The following is a 17,153-nucleotide window of genomic DNA, read 5'->3' on the forward strand; positions in this document are numbered from 1 at the left end:
CAAAACAGTTATAGATTTATGCTTTCCTCAGCGACTGGGACTAACACATTCGTACGTAAATAGGTCTAGTGTACTGGCAACTCACACAACCTTGGAGGGGCACGTTTTGGTCACAATTGAAATTATCTACTAAAATCAAGAGCAACCGAGTCTTCTAAGAGAAATTTGCGACAAACTAAACGATATATGGGTTAACAAAAACATTCAAGAAAAAATAAAGGCAAATTAAACTGCTCCTAATTCAGAAACCCAATAAAAATCCAACGGAGGTGACAGGAAAAAGAGGAGTTGCACTAATGAGCGTATTTTTAAAAATAATTAATAGCATTGTTTAAGAGAGATTATATAACTTAGCGGAAGAAAGAAACCTCTATCCAAAATTGTTCTTTGGATTTCGAAAACGTCACTCAGCTATTAGCTGCGTTAACTACTTGATCAACACGATAAAAGAAGTAAAATATGAAAAAAAAAAAAAAAGAACACGATTGTTATATTTCCAGATAGCAAAAGCTCAAGAGGTTATAAGCAGAGCTACATATTCTTAGGAAAAATGATTCAAAGGTTAAAAAAGTTAAATTTGTCAGTAACGCCGCAAAATGTGTCGCCCTTAACTTTAGTAAAATATCCGACGGGGATCACAATAAATCGTGCAGTGTTTTTTACAAAAAAAATGTTTGTAAATTTGTTAAAAAGGCTGGCAATTCGTAAACCCTAATCAAAATAGAATCCTAAAAATATATAAACCATGCAAAACGCGTATGTGATATTAGCAAGGAGATACATCAGGTCGACAACACGACGTAAACGTCATGCTAGCTGAAAGTGGACAGGTGTTGATGAAAAACGGAATGAAATGGCTTGCGATGCAAGGGATCCTAAAACACAAACATGGACCTCATCCAAACGAACATTCATAAATAAATCACTGGACAAAGAAAAAAGTAATGGTTCTGACATGACGGAGTTATGAAACACGTAGATATACTATACCAGCTGAAGGTGAATGAGGCAAATAGGACGGAAAATTGGAAGGAAATAAAAAATAAGCGGAAGTGATGTCCCTAGCAAATGTAGATGAAAAGAAATCAAAATTTTTTACGGAGTATCTCAAACAGATCACCTGGGCAATATCTCAATAGATTGAATGTCTCTGGTCGCAGTGATGAGAAGCAGTGATGAGCACAGAGAAAAAAATCTCAAACAAATGGCTTTAGTAATGATAGAAACAAAAAAGAAAGATTACGATAAAATATACACGGACGCTTCTGAAAACAAAAACGGAGTCGCAACAGCAACAATTATGTTGTTTAGCTATATCAGTTTTTTATATCATCTGAAAGATCTGCATTTTCCAAGTAAATCGTGATCTTAAAATTCGCTACAATGACAGTTCGCCCATATACCAACTGTCATTGTAGCAATTTAGAGCGAATTTTTATTAGTCATTTTAAAATCGGAAGATAATGATATACATTTTGAAAAATCACGTTTTGCTCAGAAAATTACACTCTTTCAGATGATATCTAAAAATCGGCAATCCGTGAATAGCTAAACAACCCAGTTGATGTAACAAACAAAACCACGAAAACTAAAAAAATACTCCCAAACACAGACCACAGAGTAACAGACGTAACACTGGAACCAAGCTCCATCACCACAAAAAAAAAACAATCATGTCCGGAATACTTCGTGATAACGGCGAATCTAACAAACTGTAAACAAATAGAGATTTTACGAAACCGTGTAAGTGAGCTACTATCGCTGTCATGCAATCTCATACATATGGGACTGTTCAATAATTACGTAAGCATATTTTTCCACTTTTTCAACCCCTCTTCCCTCCCTTGTAAGACGTCGTAAGATTTTTCGATACAAACCCCCCCCCCCCCCCTCCCCCATAGTATATCTTACTACCAGCATATATAGATTTTTATTTTAGTTTTTTCATCCTGAAGCAAGCACAATACTTCGTTTCCCCTCCTGTCCTTAATTCGAGTTAGTCGTCCTTCCGTAATTTTCTTTTTATGAATTTTACCGTCCAGACTTTCATGAAAATGATTATTTGAACAGCTGCATTGACAAATTTTTTCTTACGTAAGATAATCAATTCACCCCCCTCCCTCCTTTGTAAGATAGCGTAAGAAAATTACACATCTCCTCTCCTCCCTATTTTCTTACGTAATTATTGAATGGCCCCTATTTTGTGGTTTCCAATTTGACACACGTACGTACGCTAGTGTTAATGTCAAAATGCAACACGCAGCGCGAAGACGGCAGCATATGATGATATAGTGTTACTAACGTGAAGTACTGGTTTCATCCTAACGATTACCCACACTAAGTCACATCAAAAATTCTTGCATTTTTTCATCATTTGTAGCTCCGTGAAATAAGGGTGCGATAGAAGCCAAAAATTCTGGTTTTCTTTAAAAATATATAACTTAGCCAAATACCAACCGATTTTTACAAAACTACTTTCAATTGATTTGGAATAGAACATACTTTCAAAATTACAGTATATTTATGGTATGTTTTCTACAAAAATAGACGGAAAATTTAAAATTAAATTGGAAAATTGAGTTAAAAAGTCTAAAAATTTAGATATAAACTCAAATAACTTAACATTTTTCATTGATATTAGTAAAAAACCTGTATATATTTTAAAAGCTCTATTTGTCTTCTTTCTGAAACTGCTTGAATATCAAAAATTGGATGATAAATGACTGAGTTAAAAAATATTGTATGCGCTGAGGACCAAAAAATCGTATTTTGACCATAACTTCAGATTTTGAGGGTGTTTGGAAAATTTCTAGTATGAGCGAGTGTTATACTCAACAAGACCTACAACTTACACTAGGTCACTTCAGAAGTTCTAAATCGCTGTAGCACAGTGTAATATTTAATGTAAAATTATTGTATTTACAATGAAAAACATAGCTAAATTAGGGTATGACTATGTACAATTACAGCAACGTTTAAGTTTTTCTCGTTGTTATTTTGTTCGGGTATGTAAATACAATAACAGCAAGTTTTATGGTTCTTATGGTTTTTTTTTTTCAGAAAGTGCAATAGGGGACTAAATTGAAAAATGAAAACTTGCTTTTATGACTTAAAATGATAAGGCTGACCGTCACAAAACACATAAATTTTGACAGTGAAGCAACAGATCGTTCGATGTGTTTTTTTTTTTTTGCTTAGTAAAAATATCACTCGGTAGGACTCTCATCTTAGCTAACCAATTCGATAAACACCTGGATCCAAAATAAAAGTAGATTCCTAATGAAATTTAAGTGACATAGTGGAGTGAGTTTTTCTAGTAATGCCAGAACAAATGAAACGAACACTTTTTGATGCCAGATTTTCGTAAATAAATAGAAGAGTCCACCTAAAAACTTCAGTATTTATCAGCGCTACCCAGGCCTTAGACGCACCTATGCTTTTGCACTTGGTTGTATGTGACTTTTTTGTGGCTCAATTTCCATTTCGAACCCACCGTGGTTCCAATATTTTGCTTGTTATTTTTCGCTCATATAAAAATGGCGTCTTTTCATAGGCCTGGCGCTACCATATACTTCAAACTTAAATGATAAATTCTGCTCGTTAAGTTAGATGTATCAGCAATTTAGGTAAAAAACGAAATAAACATGAAATTTTTCTCATAAAAATATCGAACAAAATATCAGTGACACGAAAAAACTTTACTGTGTGGTTTAAAACAATTATTTTCACATTTTCTGTATGGGATTTAAAAAAAAACATTTTCCATACGAGATTTGAAAAATAATACAGTTTAGTTCACATTTTTTAACAAAACCTGTTTTTAACCATAATTATGGATAGGGTTATTTTGTTTTTAAAATCTGGCATCACATTCAGTTTTGCATCGATGTGCGTTATCGATATTTGCTGTCAAAATATGCGTTCCACTGTTTCCTGCTGTCGCTGGTTGTCGGCGGACGTTCTTTCGAAGTGATTTTGCCAATATGGTAGGTTGTTGTCAATGAAAAATCTAAAAGAATTTAAAGTTCTTCGGCTTAAAACAACTGTTCCCCTGTGAGAAAAGGATGAAAGAAGGCTGCCTTTCAAAGTGCATGACTAATTTGCAGAAATACTACTGTATTTTCCCGTAAAATGTTGCGAACTGTGATTCGATTTGACGAACCCAGGTTTTGTTTACGACGGTGCTTCTGCATGTGGCAAATTGAAAATTCTCTATTGTGTTGCTTTGAGCCGAAATGTCTACTAAATTTCAAACTGTGCAAAAAATGTCGATAATAATTATTGTTTTTGGTTGTTTTTAGCCTCCTAAGAAGGACACCAAAGGAACGGCGAAGCAGCCGCAAAAGACCCAGAAGAAGAAGGAAGGTTCTTCTGGAGGCAAAGCCAAGAAGAAGAAGTGGTCTAAAGGAAAGGTTCGCGACAAGCTAAACAATCAGGTGCTGTTCGATAAGGCAACCTACGAAAAGCTGTACAAGGAAGTGCCCGCCTACAAACTGATCACGCCATCGGTTGTTTCCGAGCGTTTGAAGATCCGTGGATCTTTGGCTAAGCGCGGCCTGCGGGAACTGTGTCAAAAGGGTAAGTTGATGAAAAATATGGTTACGTTGATCTAATTACGATTAATTTATTTTACAGGACTGATCAAGCAGGTTGTTCACCACCACGCCCAGGTTATTTATACTCGTACGACCAAGGGAGACGACCCAGTGGCGTAAGCTTGTTTGCTTTCGAGTATTGTGTTTAATATAATGTAATGGATCGAGAGGTGCGTCGTGGACGTGTGTTTGCTTCCTTCATTGGCTGAAGAATTTTGTTATAATTCGATCGAACGGATACTGAAGTGTCGAGGAATATCGGTGAAGGAAGAACCTGGCGTGAGAAAATATACTTATTAATAAGTAACAAAGCGGTGATAACTACATGATGACAATGCACCACCAGGAAATGATTCATGGAATCGCCTAGTTCTATTAAGTTTCTTAAAAGAGGATGTGAATTCTTTGACGTAACGCTAATGATGTTTAGGGGCCTATTACAGAAGACGAGTCAATCGGCGAGTTACTCGCCTGACTTGTCTGAGTAACCTACTCGACTCGTTCGTGTTTTATTAACAACATTTTGCTCGTCACGTCTGAGTTGCTCGCCTTGTCTCTGTTATAGGCCCCTTGCTTGTGATTATTTCTTCGGGAGCAATTTGAGTAGAATTGTTCTAAATTTTTATTACTCCTGATTTGAATATCAAACAGGGCAGTTCTCCAAGTTTAATATAATAGTATGATTTGCAACATTACTCATTATAGGCGTATATTTGAAATCAAAATTTTTAACTACTTCCTTCTTCCATGTTTTTTCTCCCCTTTTCTATCATCGTTCAGTTTTCCTTTGCGCTTAAGGTGCTTTTCCTTGAAGTGCCTCACACGGCGGGACTTTTTCAGCTGCTTCTGCTGCTGAGCTCGAGCGGATTGTTGGAATGCCTTGCTCTTCTGCATAGATTTCAGGGCATGCCGTTTCAGTTTTTTATTGAGTTCCTTTTTGGAGCTTACTCCATCTAAGTTTAACTTCGGACCACTTTGCTTGGGCTTTTCTTTTTCGCAACTCTTCTCAGGTTGTGGCTCATTTTCAACCGTATCTTCCAGTTCTGTTTCGTCGTGGTTCTTAGATTTTTTTACTTTCTCTTTAGTTAGTGACATACCAGGTATCGCTTCCAATTCATTCTCGTCAAAAGATTCTTCCGAAACATCTGTCTCACTTTGCTGAGCAGCACTGTGATTCTGGCCGATCCAGTTATTCTCTTTAGCTAGTTCAGTTGTGGACAACTCTACTACTTTAACCGTCACATTACCAGTATCATACTCCTGCTCTTCTTGGTCTTGTTCTGCCAATTCTGGAATGGGCTTGTACGAGTGGTATAATTTTTTCACATTATTTTTTGCCTCGTTCCTGATCCGACGCGCCTCCTCCTTCAACTGGCGTTGGACCTTTGTTTGAGCAACCTTTTTGCGCTGTTGCTTCCGTTTGTGAAATCCTGTGAGGAATTCTCTGCAAAATTAACCAGCATTTTAATTCAAATTCGTTCACCATTAACGTACAGGTCATTAAACTAACGCTCTTTTCTCTGGATCGAAAACCAATTCCACTTTTCGTTTCACATACGCGGGTTTATTGCCTTCCTGAGATTTTCGTTTCATTTTATGTTGTAAATTTAAAAGCTAGAAAACAAATTAGAACACCTCATGGGACGAGCGCGAAGCTAACGATGAAAACAAAACCACAAAATTTTGATCGCAGTTTCAAGTGTTCCCATTTGCCGATATGAAGTCAGGCACAAAAACCGATTCGGGAGCTGGGCTGAACCCACCAACCGTTTCAGCTACACGTTGAAAAATAGTCACGTTGACTTTAATCATGTTACACTCCAAGTTGAAATGATAATCATTGGCGTTTGTGAGGTACAAGCTCCTCTAGCAAAAAATATTGTCGCTGTAGCACTACTCTGCAATTCGCTGGTGAGTCCAGCGACGCGAAAATTTCTAGCGATGTCACTTTGTATGATTATTTCTCGCACAGTACAATGCAGTTTTAATGTTATTTGATTCAATTGACATAGTTTTGCGACTAGAAAACAATCAAAACTATTAGAAAATATTACAGTCGCATATTCCGGGATACTTTATGTTGAATCAAAGACTACATTATATTAAAATACTACGCAATTCGCTGGAAAATCCTTGTCAAACAAGTGACTTGTCGCTTCCGATTTTTCTCTGTATGCACAATAACTTAAAACACAACAACAACAACAACAACAACAAAGTTGAAATCATTCAATATTGATTTTTTAAATGGAAATTAAAATACTGATAGTTTTTCCACTAAAATTAAAGTTGTTTTAGGTCGAAATAACGTTGTCGCACAATGATCTAAAGCCGATTATTTTTCAACCGTGTAAGAAATGCCTTCATTCAGATTAAACATAAACAAGCGTGTATGAAATTTTTAAGAGATGTCAATTTTCATATCGTTCCTTTTTTGAAATGATTTCTTCGTGGTTTTCTTTTTATCGCCGAGCACATGCGGTTTTGTTAATTGAGTTTATATTGGGAATACTTTGGCTGTTTTTAGGTTGTTAATCTGCAGTAAGCAAAATGCCGAAAGTTCGGGCAGAGAAAAAGTCCCGTGTCCACAGCGATGTCGTCAAACAAGGTAGACAGCGGAATATTTGAAGCATCAAAATCATGGATTTCACGAGTTATGTTCGTTACAGGAATCGTATTCAACAAGGACTTCGGACAGCACATTCTAAAGAACCCATTGATAGTCACATCGATGCTGGAGAAAGCAGCCCTTCGTCCAACGGATGTAGTTCTTGAAATTGGTCCTGGTACCGGTAACATGACGGTGAAGATTTTGGAGAAGGTCAAAAAAGTGGTGGCTTGTGAAATTGATCCCCGTTTGGTTGCCGAACTGCAAAAACGAGTGCAAGGAACCCCGTTACAGTCCAAGCTACAGATCATGATTGGTGATGTGCTCAAGGCGGATTTGCCGTTTTTCGATGCATGCGTTGCCAACATGCCGTACCAGATTAGCTCCCCATTCGTATTCAAACTACTCTTGCATCGCCCGTTTTTCCGTTGTGCGGTTCTGATGTTTCAACAGGAGTTTGCCCAACGGCTGGTAGCGAAGCCAGGGGACAAACTATACTGCCGTTTGAGTGCTAATACTCAACTCCTGGCCCGAGTAGACATGTTGATGAAAGTAGGCAAGAACAACTTTCGACCACCGCCGAAAGTCGAGTCCAGCGTGGTACGCATTGAACCTCGCAATCCTCCGCCACCGATAAACTACACCGAATGGGATGGGCTAACGCGGATTGCTTTTCTACGAAAGAATAAAACTCTGGCAGCTGCTTTCAAGCAGACTACCGTTCTAACTAATCTAGAGCAGAACTACAAAATGCACTGCTCCTTGAAAAATATCGACGTACCAGAAGGATTCAGTATCAAGGAAATGGTGGAAAAAATATTGGATAAAATTGGTGCCGGTAGCAAACGTGCGAGAACGATGGACATTGATGATTTCATGATGGTTCTGCACGCTTTCAACGCGGAGGGAGTTCACTTCCGATAAATACTTTTAAGAGACTTTTTTTAAAGGTTTAATACATTTTCCTCGTTACGATTATTTCAACAAAACTTTTTTTTTGTATATACCACATGGTTTTACGCTGCTCCGATTTGTAAAATTGGAATAAATAGTTGAAACGCGTTCTGTACGTATGATGTGCTGTTAGAGCCCTATAAAACAGTCACGATTTTTACTCTGTACGGTAGTTCAAATAAAAAACGTTTAAAGGCACCTACCTCCAAAAAAATGTTCGTAACCAGTGCATTATCGCTTTCCTCGCCAGTTGATCGTCGATTGCGGTCATCATCTTGTCGTTTGCTTATTTCGGCTGAAAAGCGGGCGGCAACGCCACACAGATGCCAACAGAACACCGTGGTCAACTGAACCAGAGCATCGGCTTCGTTTGCCGTACTGTGATGTTCGAGGATTAGAAGTATCTCTGCTAATTTGTGCATTCGCAAAACGCAGAGCGCGGTCGTTTGGGCCAGTGCATGCATAGCCTTCTCGAAAATTTCCTGGGATGATCGGGAACCAGTGCTGGGTTCATTGGACAGCCATTCGGTGTTATTTTTCCAGCAGTTAAGTATGTCCTGGAAGTCGATTTTTACTTCATCTAAATCGGTTACGGATTCCTTAAGTTTCTTCTCTAGCTCTTCAACACTGTGGCTACCGTCAGCATCATCGTTGTCCGAGTCAGGGAGTTCGCATAGCTCTTTCACTTCGCTTAATGTTTCTTGAAGTTCTTCCAGAGCATAACCGGTGAGTGGAGCAAGTAGTGATTCCAGCTTTAAGGCTGCTTGCTTTGAAAGCATTTCAAGTGCTTCCAGGTGCACCAACCCGTGGTAATCATCGAATAACGTCTCAAAGTGTAATTTCTTTTTGTACAAATGCTTTTGCACTTGTTTCAAATTTTTCTCTCGCTCCTCCGTTTTTTCTTTGGCCTCTCGCAATACTTGACTCAAAACAACACCGTCATTGCCCATTCCGAGTAGTTTACGCTTGCTTAACAAACCAGGGTCGTTTTCCTGCAAAATCGTCATTGTCTTCTTTCCGATACCCTCCAGCGTATCCAAACCGCCAGTTAGAACTTTGCTGCTTATTTGAGTCACCCCAGAAAAGATCTGATCAAATCCAAAACGGTCAGCACCTGGCTGAGCTTCCGGCAAGCTTGTCAACTGTTCACCTTCGTCCGGAACATAACCGTCAGCCTTCAGCTTGGCTTGTTCTTCTGCCTGGCGCTTAGCTAGCTCTTCGGCTGTTGGAACACCGATTCCTGATTCGATTGCCTAAACACGAAATTTGATGGATAAATCTAAAATCATTTAAAAAAAATAGCAGCAAACCTGTGTGATGTTGGTCGTGATGGAAGCAACACTTTTCGATGCCGAGGAAAGAAAAGATACTGCTGCACCACCCCAAGCCGGCTTCCAAGCTCCCCACGATTGACCGGATGAAGTCTTCTCTTCATCCTGAACGGATAATCGATCCGAAATTTCCTGAACTGGTGGATCGTCTTGACCCCGCATGAAATCTTGTAGTTTCGTTTCTACTTCTTCGATGTTAACATCCTTGAAACTGGTTTTAACCGGTGACTTTTCCTTTTTCATTTTAGCTGCCGACTCGGTGTCTACATTAAAATCACCCCATTCGTCATCGAAATCATCCCATCCGTCATTGACGGTTGCAGTTTTCTTCTCCTTGTCCGCACTATCAATCACCATCTTGGCCTCTTCGTATTTAGCTTGGTCTGGGCGAATGATTTTTCTGATTCCTCCCACCTTGGGCTGCTGTTCTGATGGGGGAACATCTGCGTTGGAGCTCCCCGTGGAGTCTACAGTTTTTTGTTCCACGTCAGAACTAGCTCGGGTTGAAATGTTCGGCTTCCTGCTAGCATCCTGATCATGCTGTTTCTGCTCTTCGAAATCCTCGTCGGCACTCTCGAAGGCTTCATTATCCGAATCGCACATCGGACTGGATAAGATCTTCTAAATTTGCAAAAAATAAATACAAGTATCTACGCGACTACGAAAAGCTGGAAGGAAATTGAATTGATGAAAAATGAAAACATTTTAATGCGTCACTTTTTATTGTCATACACGGTCCAGAAAAATTACTCATATACTGCAGTATTATACCTTAGTTTAACCGATTCAGCTCTTATGAAGAAATTTTTTACCTGAAAAAAGTAACCCGTGCGGACCCATGACGGAGACACCAGGCGACTGTAAATTTCACATGATCACAAAGATGAAATCCTTTCTCATGGGAGTTACCTGGGACGAGTTTATTCGAGATCAGGCTGTCATCATAGCCGCTTCTACTTTCTGCAACGTGCTACTGTATGCCATTAATCAGTTTGTGCCGAAGAAGCTTACACAATAGCAACGTCATCCTGCATGGGCTACCCCTCTTATCTTAAACGACTTAAAAAAAAACAAAAGAAAGGCACTGAAAAAAAAACAGCAAAGCACGCTATCTCATAGCTTAGATTCAGTACAGAGGTATCTGTTACGATTCGTGGTAGGCGAGGTAACCGATAAATAAAACACGAACCGTACTTAAAAACAGAAAAACAGATGAAAACTATTTATTTAATAACGAGGTACAATGAATATGCTTGCTACATTTTCGCGGTTAGAAAGGAAGTGACTATGATCGCGCGTTAACTTGCGTCAAACTGGATGACAGCTATCACTGTCACCAGAGAGCTTTAACTGCGATGTGGTGTTAGGGGTGTCCACATCTCCAACAGTATCAACAAGCAGTTGTTCCATGCACACCTTGATCGTTTGCAACGTAATTTAAGACGGAAGCCGAAAGGATTCTGGCGCTATGTTAGTTATCAGCATCAGCCGTTAGCAGTGATTTTCGATTCCTCGTTCACTGTCTTCCCGGTTCACAAAAAAGAATATAAGCGTACCGTATCTAACTATCGAGGAATTGCTGCCTCTTGTGCTTCGTCAGAGCTTTTTGAGCTGATGCTGAGCTTTTTGACACAGAAATGCTCGACGTATATTTCGTCAGACCAGCATGGCTTCGTTCAGAAATGCGAGTACATCCGTAGGCGTGCTCTTCGGCCCCAACGCCATCCCCAATTCTCTACGCTACGCAATCCGTAATAATTCCCTATCCGCTGCCGCCATCCGTCTCTTCACCTTGTTGTCACATGTCACGAGAGTACCAAGATAAACAAATTCATCGAGCACTTCGAAAGTATTCCATCCATCTTCACTGCAGCACCAACACCCGCAGAACTATCACGCTCTCTGCCTGCCAACATGTATCTCGTTTAAGCAGTGTTTATGGTGAGTCCAATCGCCCGTAAAGGCTTCCTCAACAACTCTACGGTTAACACCAAATATAATATAAATGTCGTCCTCGAAGCCCAGAAGCATGTGAGACTTTGTGATGATGGTGCCGCTCCTCTGCACACCTGCCCTTCGTAATGCACCTTCTAAAGCTATGTTGAACAACAAGTTCGAGAGCCCGTCACCTTGCTTCAGACCATCTAACGTCACAAACGCGTCCGAAAATTCGCCCGCTGTCCTGACGCTTGATGTGAAGCCGTCAAGCGTTGCACGTAACAATTTAATTAATTTTGTAGGAAAACCATGTTCAAGCATAATTTGCGTTTCACTGTATCGTACGCCGCCCTCAAGTCTATGAACAGATGATGTGTTTGCAAGTTGTGTTCTTGAAACTTGTCGAGGATCTTTCTCAAGGTAAACACTTGGTCCGTTGTAGATCGTCCCGCTCGAAAACCGCATTGGTGTTCCCCAACAAAGACTTCCTGCAACGGCCTCAGTCGCTGGAACAGGATACGGGAGAGAATTTTGTAAACGGATTTTAGGAGGGTTATGCCCTGATAATTACTACAATCGAGCCTATGTACCTTCTTGTAGATTTTTTTTTCCTGTGTTGACTCATTACTGCGACCAGAGCTTAGATCTATTGTGATATTGCTCAGGTGTTTTTCTGTACTGCGCACTTCATATTACACTGTTCGTTCGCTAACTGGGCTGAGGGCCTAGCCCAGTTAACGAATGTTGCTCGCTAACTGGGCTGACATTTCAAATGTCGTCAAATATCGAGGGGGATTTCGAAGTAATGGCGCTAGGCAAAACTCTCAGCGAAAATTGTAAAATGTTTCAAACAAATACACCAAGAATCCTGATTGATGAACAGATAATGAGAAAAAATAAATTGTTAGCCTTGCGTGTGCTTTATTTGCACTAACCGTTGCCTGGAAACATGTTGTTTTCATAAAACATTTATTTGTCCTGGAAACAAATAGATGAATATCTAGTGGATCGCATGTGTGATGACAACCAGAATCCATTGAACTAAAAAAAATCAATCTCAATTTACTATTCAGGTGCCCCTATCTCGTTTTGACAGCAACATGTCAAACGCTGATTTTTGACGTTCATCTGTTTTTTAACTGGGCTATAGCCTAGTTAGCGAACCAGGGGGCTCTTGTGGCTGTCAAACTCCATACATTTTCCATCTACCACTCATTGATTCTGGTACCAGCGTTTCTGGTACCCACTTTTTGGTTGGTTTGCCCTAGAACAAGTGAAATAGAGTAAACGTCCCATTTTGTCGGTAGACTTGTTCTCGAGTAAATGTCGTTTTAGATGAAAAAAAAAACAAGAGCTCAACATTTGTTTTCAGTACAATGTGCACTTTAAATGAATAAGATAAGTTTTGCAAGCATTTGTAATGAAATATTACTGCCGTCATGATACAGTCACTGTATTAGCAGTAACACTATTAAAGTAAGTGATACGCTTATCTTTCATATCAGTGCTTGTGTGTAATAACCTCTCCGTTTCAAGCTTACTGCTCTTCTATACCGAGCCTCTGTCCATCCTAACAATATCGCCTAGTTACAATTCCCTGGAGAGAACTTTCATATGTTACTCACACCAGTTTATTATAATAGGGACTTATTTTTGATAGGAGGAGAGTCAACATGGGTACTGTAGAATCCAGATTGAAGGAAGGGTACGTGATGGGAAGCCTGAGAATAAACCCATGCTTAGAGTCCTTCGACAACCAAATGGCCTGATTCTACTAAGATTTGAACCCACGACCACCTGCTTACCAAGGCGGACTCTGTAACCTTGCGGCTACGGAGCTCCCCTCTTGTAGATTTCTTGTAGATAGGGCATGAGTCATTCCAACCAGTCCGTAGGTGGTTGTACCGCAGAACATACCGTTAGGATAATCTGGTGAGTTGCACTTACAGCAGCTCGCTCTCCCGGCTTTGAAAAATTCAGCCGGTAAGTCGTCCATCCCAGAGGCTTTGTGGTTCTTCAGCTTTTGAAGTAGAATACTTCTCTCAGGAAGTTCGGCTACATAGGGATGTGAAATGAAAATCTAAAACCGAAAAAAGTGAAAAATATGTCCAATTTCAAATGCTAATAAATCGGTTAGTATTCGATGGATTTCCTTCGTTCTTGCAGCAATAGATTGGAAAATCTTCTAAGATTCTTCCCAAAATAAGATAATTGTAATTTTTTTATTCACACTATTGTACTATTGGAAATAGTCAAGCCTTGTCAAAACGAAAAATTCCACCTCTGATTGGTCGTTATATGCTTGCTTCCCAAGTACGGTCGACAGGATCATATACCTTGCAATTGAAAACATGCTGTTTGGCCTATATAAGAGCCTGTTTCAGCCGGAGCCGCTCATAATTGTTCTAGACAGCGACAACAGCAGTCGTCCTTCCTTAGCAGCAGCACTAGCCCAGTGGTTGGTCACCACGTCTCAGGAGCAGCGCGGTTTTTCTCAGCGTGTGTCGCCAGACTGCCACTATCCCCCCCGTGTTGGGGCAGCATGAAGATTGCCACTGGGAAATCAAATTTTGAACATCAAAATGCCTTTTTCAAGGCAAATAAACATGTCATTGAAAATTAATAATTTTTGACAATGCAAGCAAGATTCTGTGTTGGATCCTAGCAATTGAGTTTTGTCGCACCCGTCTAATTTACTGAATGTGAAATAGCTTCCACAGAGCATGTTGTCCGTGTATCTTAATTCCCCCAATGTTAGGGCAGCTCAAAGGTTGTGATCAGCAACAGATTTTGAACCGCAAAATGCCTTTTTAAAGGCAAATAAACAAATAATTGAAGGTTAATAATTTTCTGACATCAACACAAGCAGACATTCTGTGCGGGATGCAATCAAATTCTGTTGTAGTTGTCTAATTTTTACTTTATTTAGTAAACCCCCCACTGTAGGGGCAGCGCAAAGGCTGCGATCAGCATAACCGACATTGAATAATAAACTGCCCTGTTAGAACGCATTCACAAAAGCAGTTAGTTCGACTATGCAGAGCTAATATGAAGACGATTCAATCAATCAGTATAAACAGAATTTCGTCGTCTCCCAGCTGCCAAGTTGCAAGATGATGCAACACACAACAGCGAGCAAACGAAATCGCTTGATGTTACAAGCCGCAATACGGTTAGGGGTTAAATTGTTGCGTGTGTGAGAGCACCATCGGTGTTTATTCGCTGGATACAAAAATCAAATGCGAATTGTGGAATAATTCGTCTAAAGAACATTAGGAAATGGTAAAACTGAACTGAAAGGCGTGGCCTATTACGTAGCACCCTCCGGCTATAAAACAGTGTTTCTGGGAAAACTAGCTACATTCATTAGCCGGAAGGTGAGCTGGATGGACCGTCCGTGTTGCGCCTGTGGCTGCCTTCAAATTAAACAAATCACTTGCCCTGTGGTTGGTCACCACGTCTCAGGCATCTGCCTGAGAACGAACGCCAACGCGAGCGATCGGGCGAGATTTTTTCCGTACATCAGCCGGCACTTCCTCTAATGAAAAAGTTGGATCATTTTGTTCAGAAGAATATTACTGTCGGTAATATTACAGAGCTGCGATTGCATTATATCCGATATGGAATTGAACTTCCATGAGGCGGATGTTATAAGGAAGTAAATGGAACCGGCATGGCGAAACAGTCCGGGTGTGCTTAGACGCACGTCATTTTTCGTTGTTGATATTATTCCCCACATAAAACGAAGCGCTTTCGTAAGATAGTGGCGGTAATAGCGGTAGATGCATTTGCCAACAGTTACTCCAGTAAAGCCGTGTCTAATTTTCAATGTGAAAACACCTTTCTATTGTGTTGGCCGTGCACATTAGGCCTCTGCCAGGCTAAACGCGAAAAGCGGCGTGAACCGTTTCGCCCGGCCGTAGGTTACTGTGCAGCCGTAAGTAGAGCTGTGTAAAAGTATTCTACTTTACCCTCGCGGTCCTGGCTTTGCACACAACCCTCCTGTGATTTTTGCAAGCATTCTTCACCTCGTCCAGTGTTGGTGGGTCACAGCTTGTCCGTCCTCCCCAATTTCTATCTTGTTCGCCACGACTACTCTCCTACGTTCCTCACCGTTCAACACCACTCCAAAATGTTGCTTTCAATGCCTGGCCACCTGCGATTTATCAGGTTGCCCTCCTTGTCATTGCACATGGCAGGTACTGGCACGATCCGATTCCTGATTCCGTTAATCGTTCTATAGAATCTCCTCGTGTCGTGCCTGATGAAGCAATTCTCCGCCTCCGCGATGATGCGATCGTAGTGCTCACGTTTCTTACGGTGGTGAAGCCTCTTTTCGGGAGCTCTTGCCTCCCAGTATTTATCCTGCATTGGACGCATCACTCGATTAGCTGCTACTAACGTGCTGGCGTAGGCCCGGTTCTCCTTTTCCGTCACCCCTAGACACTCAGCATCGAACCAGCCACTACGCGTGGTTCCCGTTGTCATGCCTATTACTTCTCGCGCTGTTTCGCTGACCGCATCATGGATGTGCTTTCATTATTCTCTCAGGTCCACCCCAGCTGGTTCACTGATCCGTCTATCAACTTTCCGAGTATATTTTGCAGCAATTCTCGATTTAAATACGTTGGACAGCCGGGCGCGATTCTTACCTACAACGAGATAGTGATCCGAGTCGATGTTTGGCCCTCGAAGGGACCACACATGTATGACGTCTGAAAAGTGCCGAAGTCACGTTGTGAGACTCCGATGGATTGACACTAGTAGGGCCGGGTGATGAAGAATGTGTTTAACAAGAGGAGAGTGAGCCAGCGTAACTTCATGCTTTATTTGCTAATCGAATTGGACGGACTGAAAACGGATAGCGAATCTATGGGAGGTCTGAAATTAGCGTTTGATGTGGGATTTTGGATGCCTCTGAAACTCGCTTGATGTGGGATTTTGGATGCCTCGTCCCTCGCATCCGTACGCAGGACCGGGGCGGCTAGTGATCGCAATTCTTAGCATTCTAGCATTCTTATTCTGCAATTTTCACTGGTTCACAATACCTTTAACACTGCCCAAAGGCTGTACTACTCGGGAAGTAAGCCGTTGAAACTTCTGTTACACGATCCATTGTTGGTTCGATTTGAAAAAGTTATTCTTAATTTTGAACGTTCCCATTGATTAGAACGAGTACTTAAAATTGAATTTCTCATACGTTTGTACGTAATTTTTTCGACCATTTCACAGTAGATTCCACGAGCAACTCGACTCATTTGAAATACATGGTCGAGTCGAGTCTAGTAGACTTCTGTAGTAGAGCCCAAATATATGACTAATCCTCATGTAACTAACAAGACATTTTCAAAAAAAAAAAAAAACTTATTTACGTCCTAGCCCATACGATTGGTTACAGTGTTATGTTTTAGTGATTATATTTCTCACATACTCTAATTAATAATAATCAATTTCTAACCCAAAAAAAGTTGGAATTCTTTCCCAAATAGCTTTCAAAATCAATTTTTTTTTTTCAAATACCTTTTATTTTAATGTTTACTATTTTATTTCAACATAATACTTTGAATGAGAAGAACTAAACTTAATAAACTGCAATTACATTCCTAAGTAGTAGTTGTGTAATAGTAGTAAAGCCAAAATGTACACATTTAAATTTCCCATATATTGTAGGACTGTTCGCTCGTTACAACCCGCGGAGGTGAACTCGCACTATGTGTATGTTTGTGT

At 40.4% G+C, this 17,153-nt stretch overlaps 5 protein-coding genes across 5 annotated transcripts in view; 3 read left to right on the forward strand and 2 right to left on the reverse strand.

The window, feature by feature from the left end:
* Positions 1-17,153, forward strand: part of LOC129730427 (uncharacterized) — a 291,440-nt gene that overhangs the window by 171,922 nt on the left and 102,365 nt on the right. The window lies entirely within an intron of this gene.
* On the forward strand, positions 3,897-4,906 carry LOC129730429 (40S ribosomal protein S25). The gene is made up of 3 exons (XM_055689752.1): positions 3,897-3,986; positions 4,302-4,578; positions 4,636-4,906. The coding sequence occupies exons 1-3, from the start codon at positions 3,984-3,986 to the stop codon at positions 4,713-4,715; spliced, it is 360 nt and encodes a 119-aa protein (XP_055545727.1). The 5' UTR covers positions 3,897-3,983; the 3' UTR covers positions 4,716-4,906.
* LOC129730425 (nucleolar protein 12) lies at positions 5,244-6,313 on the reverse strand. The gene is made up of 2 exons (XM_055689748.1): positions 6,106-6,313; positions 5,244-6,039 (listed from the first exon to the last, which is right to left on the reverse strand). Exons 1-2 carry the CDS (start codon positions 6,186-6,188, stop codon positions 5,328-5,330), a joined length of 795 nt encoding a protein of 264 aa, XP_055545723.1. The 5' UTR covers positions 6,189-6,313; the 3' UTR covers positions 5,244-5,327.
* LOC129730424 (probable dimethyladenosine transferase) lies at positions 6,996-8,192 on the forward strand. The gene is made up of 2 exons (XM_055689747.1): positions 6,996-7,203; positions 7,265-8,192. Exons 1-2 carry the CDS (start codon positions 7,146-7,148, stop codon positions 8,125-8,127), a joined length of 921 nt encoding a protein of 306 aa, XP_055545722.1. The 5' UTR covers positions 6,996-7,145; the 3' UTR covers positions 8,128-8,192.
* LOC129730417 (protein FAM114A2) lies at positions 8,140-10,215 on the reverse strand. Its single transcript, XM_055689736.1, has 3 exons — positions 9,468-10,215; positions 8,361-9,410; positions 8,140-8,294 (listed from the first exon to the last, which is right to left on the reverse strand). Exons 1-3 carry the CDS (start codon positions 10,089-10,091, stop codon positions 8,220-8,222), a joined length of 1,749 nt encoding a protein of 582 aa, XP_055545711.1. The 5' UTR covers positions 10,092-10,215; the 3' UTR covers positions 8,140-8,219.

The sequence above is a fragment of the Wyeomyia smithii genome, chromosome 3 (genome assembly GCF_029784165.1).
Source record: "Wyeomyia smithii strain HCP4-BCI-WySm-NY-G18 chromosome 3, ASM2978416v1, whole genome shotgun sequence".
In the NCBI taxonomy this organism is placed as follows: domain Eukaryota; kingdom Metazoa; phylum Arthropoda; class Insecta; order Diptera; family Culicidae; genus Wyeomyia; species Wyeomyia smithii.

Excerpts from the sequence above, each read along its gene's own strand:
- LOC129730417 (XM_055689736.1), bottom strand. The coding sequence starts at position 10,091 with ATGTGCGATTCGGATAATGAAGCCTTCGAGAGTGCCGACGAGGATTTC. Across the intron at positions 9,411-9,467 it reads TCACGACCAACATCACACAG|GCAATCGAATCAGGAATCGG; the intron begins GTTTGCTGCTAT and ends TTTCGTGTTTAG. Across the intron at positions 8,295-8,360 it reads TTACGAACATTTTTTTGGAG|GGCTCTAACAGCACATCATA; the intron begins GTAGGTGCCTTT and ends ACTGTTTTATAG.
- LOC129730424 (XM_055689747.1), top strand. The coding sequence starts at position 7,146 with ATGCCGAAAGTTCGGGCAGAGAAAAAGTCCCGTGTCCACAGCGATGTC. Across the intron at positions 7,204-7,264 it reads CAGCGATGTCGTCAAACAAG|GAATCGTATTCAACAAGGAC; the intron begins GTAGACAGCGGA and ends TGTTCGTTACAG.
- LOC129730429 (XM_055689752.1), top strand. Across the intron at positions 4,579-4,635 it reads GCGGGAACTGTGTCAAAAGG|GACTGATCAAGCAGGTTGTT; the intron begins GTAAGTTGATGA and ends TTTATTTTACAG.
- LOC129730425 (XM_055689748.1), bottom strand. The coding sequence starts at position 6,188 with ATGAAACGAAAATCTCAGGAAGGCAATAAACCCGCGTATGTGAAACGA. Across the intron at positions 6,040-6,105 it reads TTCGATCCAGAGAAAAGAGC|AGAATTCCTCACAGGATTTC; the intron begins GTTAGTTTAATG and ends TTAATTTTGCAG.